The sequence below is a fragment of the Gadus chalcogrammus genome, chromosome 18 (genome assembly GCF_026213295.1).
Source record: "Gadus chalcogrammus isolate NIFS_2021 chromosome 18, NIFS_Gcha_1.0, whole genome shotgun sequence".
Classification (NCBI taxonomy): domain Eukaryota; kingdom Metazoa; phylum Chordata; class Actinopteri; order Gadiformes; family Gadidae; genus Gadus; species Gadus chalcogrammus.
In genome coordinates this window covers 3,566,454-3,570,501 of record NC_079429.1, presented here as the reverse complement: position 1 = coordinate 3,570,501, position 4,048 = coordinate 3,566,454, and the positions used below count along the sequence as shown (strand labels likewise).

Sequence of the window (4,048 nt, the reverse complement as noted above, 5' to 3'; positions counted from 1 at the left end):
GTTATTGCTAATATGACGGACGGTATATAATGGGTTCCAGTCCCTTTTTTGATGCTGTGTTTCACAAACCCAGTGTGATTTCTAATATTATATATTTGAGAAAGGTTAGTAGGGGTTCATGGGAGTCATATTCTTTTTAACTAGTAGTATTACATATTTTATCGATGAGGTTACCACATAATATACTGTTTTATACAGCATGTGTTTCGATGATCACATCTTATAAACAATAGTAGTATTGAATAATGGAATTTGCGAGGTTGATAAATAACACAGAAATGAAAAGATGAAGTTGTGGATACTTTAAAAAGCGCTTTACAGCGATTTTTTTGCGAGGTTGATAAATAACACAGAAATGAAAAGATGAAGTTGTGGATACTTTAAAAAGCGCTTTACAGCGATTTCATTAACATATGAACTCGCTCGATTCTGCACTTTGAGGATTAAAGCGAAAACCCTTTCCTCATTTAAGCAGACTTTGTGTTTTTGCCCTGTGAGGTAAACGTCATTATATCAAAGTATCGCACTTTGGGTTGGAAACGTTCCCACGTCTGGGGCCATGGTTAGCAGGAGAATGTTTGGAGATGCCGGGATAAGAGCCCTCGGCTCGGAGAGGAGTAATTGACAGTTTCATTACATGATTTGGCAATCGGCCTCATCAGCCATATGGAATCACAGACATTGTGGTTTGGCTTTTTAAATATATATATATATAAAATATATAAGCGTTTCTGCTTCACAAAAGACCATCTGGATTTCCAAAGGGATGAAGAGCTCCTATATTATTATTTAATGATCTTATTGAAGGATTTTGGATTTTATTTTGTTGGGATATTTCAATGAAAACTAGTGGAAAGAGAACCGCATTTCCCCTTAAAGTTCCACAGCGCACATCTGCTCAGAACGTTCCAGAAGAACCTTCATTTGAACATCCTTTGTGTTTATTTTTTAATTTTAAGAATGCACTATATTTATAATTATTACAACTATTCTGTTAATAATTCTATGACTAAAATAAAAACAATTTAAGTTATTCCTCACATCCGGAATGCTGGCCTGATTCTATTAAACAATAGCATATTCAATAAACCCACACACGCACACACCTACACATGCACATCTCCACACACACACACGCACACCCACGCACGTATTTGTGTGTGTTTGGTTACGAGCAGCAAGTCTCTTGTTAGTTTCTCAGAAATGGAGTTTGTATGACAATGCTTGTTTGGCATGTACAGACACACACACACACACACACACACACACACACACACACACACACACACACACACACACACACACACACACACACACACACACATACACATACACATACACATACATACACACACACACACACACACACACACACACACACACAGATGCAATGACGAAGAGCATTTCCCTTGTCCCATCAATCAACTGGACTTCTGAAAAATGGCTTCCCTGAACAATAAGAGGATGCGCCCGCTGCTTTAAGTGTGTGTTTCAACACAAATGGGACTTCACCTTTCACATAGTTATGTGGTGTCGGAGACACAATCATTTCCCGGCTCGGACACACACACTGCGGCCTAAACCAGGCTTCAACCAGGCTTCGACCAGGCCTAAACCAGGCTTCAACCAGGCTTCAAGCAGGCTTTAACCAGGCTTTAAGTGGCTTAGGAAAGCTTCGGAAACGTTTGACCAAGCCGTAACCTCCGGCTGATGGTCCTTGTCGTGCTGCGTCGTGCAGAACGGTCTAAACGTGTGTCTATGCTTTACTCTTATGGGACATTTTACTTGCAAATAAATGCAAGTGAACAATGAACTGAATGAAGTAAAGAAGTCTCCCAGGTTCTGTTCCCACCTTGTGGTACTCGTGGATTCATCTTTTGTCTTCACGCAAACCCTCCACCTCTATTTCCTCCCACCTTCATCGTCATCCCCAACATCGTCATCATCACTTCATCGTACACCGCTGAGCCCTGTTTCTACTGGTTCTACTGGTTCAATCAACAATTGGTTCTACTGGTTCTATTGGTTTTACTGGTTCCATAAACAGCTGGTTCTACTGGTTCTATTGGTTTTGGTTCCACCAATAACTGGTCACTGGTTTTACTATTCCAATTGGTTCTACTGGTTCCATCAACAACTGGTCACTGGTTTTACTGTTCCTACTGGTTCTACTGGTTCCATCAACAACTGGTCCCTGGTTCTACTGGTCCCCACTGGTCCTACTGGTTCAACAACACTCACCCGTGACGTCTCTCTTCCTCTTGCCGCCCTTCTTGTCCGAGTCTCCCGAGGCCGCGCTCTGGGGGGAGTACTCCCCCTCCATGCACCCAGCGGGGTCCATCTCGCCGCCCGCCGCCCCCCCTCCCCCGGCGCCGTCGGTCGCCGTGGCGACGGGCGGCGGCGGCGGCGGCGGGGGCTGGCAGGTGTCCGGCCCCCTCGCCGGCGGCCTGTGCGTCGTCTCGCACGGGTTGAACTGCCAGCCGCCGTCGCCGGCGCGCTGGTAGCCCCCCGTCGGCACGGCGACGGCGGCGGCCGGGTCCGGGTACAGCCGGTCGTCGCGGGGGTAGACGGCGTGCTGCGGCGCCGGCGGCACCAGGCAGGAGCTGGGGAAGTCCGTGTAGGCCAGGAAGGACTCGGGCTTCTGGTGCAGGGAGAAGGGGTTCTGCTGGTATGGCGACTGCAGCCCCCCGCCGCCCGGGACCCCCGTGTGGGGGTTCCTCATGCAGCCCCAGATGGAGCCGCCCGGGTGGGCGCTACGCATGCAGCTGCTGGCCGGCTGGTCCATGCTGGAGCCTCGCTGGCCTGGGTGCTGATGGAGGGTCCTCGTGGAGGAGGTTGAATCCCGTCCGTCTGCCGGCTGCCTCAGGACGGACCGGACAGAACCGCCGGGAGCTGCCTGGTGGTGTGAGCGCTCGGATCCCCCCGGAGAACGCACTAGTGGACTAGACGCCAGACATGGTCTTCCCCTCCGACACCTGTGGGTCAGCCCTGTCCGCTCTGTGTGCAGCCGACCTGGGGACTCTACCTCGGCCCGGGACGTCCCGGGATGAACGCTCCCCCGCTGGCGATCTCTGCTCGGAGCTGCTGCTCCCCACGTTCCCCACGTCCACGTTCTCCTCTCTGCTCCCGACGTTCTCCTCTCGGTTCCTCAGGCTCTCTGTTCCTCAGGCTCTCTGTTCCTCAGGCTCTCCCTCTGTGTCTCTCTCTGTGTCTCTCTCAGTCTCTCTGTGTCTCTCTCAGTCTCTCTGTGTCTCTCTCTCTCTCTGTGTCTCTCTGTGTCTCTCTGTGTCTCTCTCAGTCTCTCTGTGTCTCTCTCTCTGTGTCTCTCTCTGCGTCTCTCTCTCTCTGCCTTGAGGGGACTGGCTCGAGGCTGGGTGTGAATGCTCTCCCTCTCCGCAGCGTTCCTCCCCCTTGCCCTCCCCTTGCCTCCCCCCTGCCCTCCCCTTGCCTCCCCCCTTGCCCTCCCCTTGCCTCCCCCCCCCCCCCCCCCCCCCCCCCCTGGCTGGCTGTTTTCACAACTCTTCTAAGGCATTCTTGACAAGCGACCCCTCCTCCCGTTCTTTTTTTTTTTTTTCTTCTTCTTAAAATCGCAAAGGTGGGACGGAGCGGCGGCTTTATGGGCCGTCAGCAGACCCTGAGTGGGCCTGGCTCCTCCCACACCACATGTCGCTGGGTCCTGACCAGCACGGCCTCATCCTCTATTAATCACACCCCGCGCTTTAATACCCACATCTAGGGGCCCTTAGGAGCGGCTCTTTGGTTCCTCAGAGACTGAGGGGGAACCTCCGCCACCCCGGCCCCGCGGGACCCCGACTTTGGGGGTTTATGTCGGCTCCTGAGTGCCTCCGGACCCCCGAGGCACTCAGGAGCAGCCGTCTCAAACACCTCCAGAGGAACCTGAACTCAGAGCTCTTTCCACCCTTCAAACCTCATGTTGGACGTCATTCCCTTCTTCTTGCGTCTATAAGTGAATGTATGTGGCTGTGGGGTTATGTGTGTGTGTGCGTGTGTGTGTGTGCGTGTGTGTGTGCATGTGCGCCCACATGTG

At 51.7% G+C, this 4,048-nt stretch overlaps 2 protein-coding genes across 2 annotated transcripts in view; both read right to left on the bottom strand.

The window, feature by feature from the left end:
- The window catches only part of LOC130371743 (ETS translocation variant 4-like), a 7,636-nt gene extending 7,075 nt beyond the window's left edge, over positions 1-561 (bottom strand). The window contains exon 1 of the mRNA XM_056577602.1: positions 528-561. Within this exon, the coding sequence (XP_056433577.1) occupies positions 528-561 (34 nt within the window). The remainder of the gene's footprint in view (positions 1-527) is intronic.
- Positions 562-1,416: 855 nt separating this feature from the next.
- On the bottom strand, positions 1,417-3,384 carry meox1 (mesenchyme homeobox 1). The gene has a single exon (XM_056577419.1). It carries the CDS (start codon positions 2,783-2,785, stop codon positions 2,228-2,230), a length of 558 nt encoding a protein of 185 aa, XP_056433394.1. The 5' UTR covers positions 2,786-3,384; the 3' UTR covers positions 1,417-2,227.
- Positions 3,385-4,048: the final 664 nt, after the last annotated feature.

Coding starts and splice junctions, on each gene's coding strand:
- meox1 (XM_056577419.1), bottom strand. CDS start 2,785: ATGGACCAGCCGGCCAGCAGCTGCATGCGTAGCGCCCACCCGGGCGGC.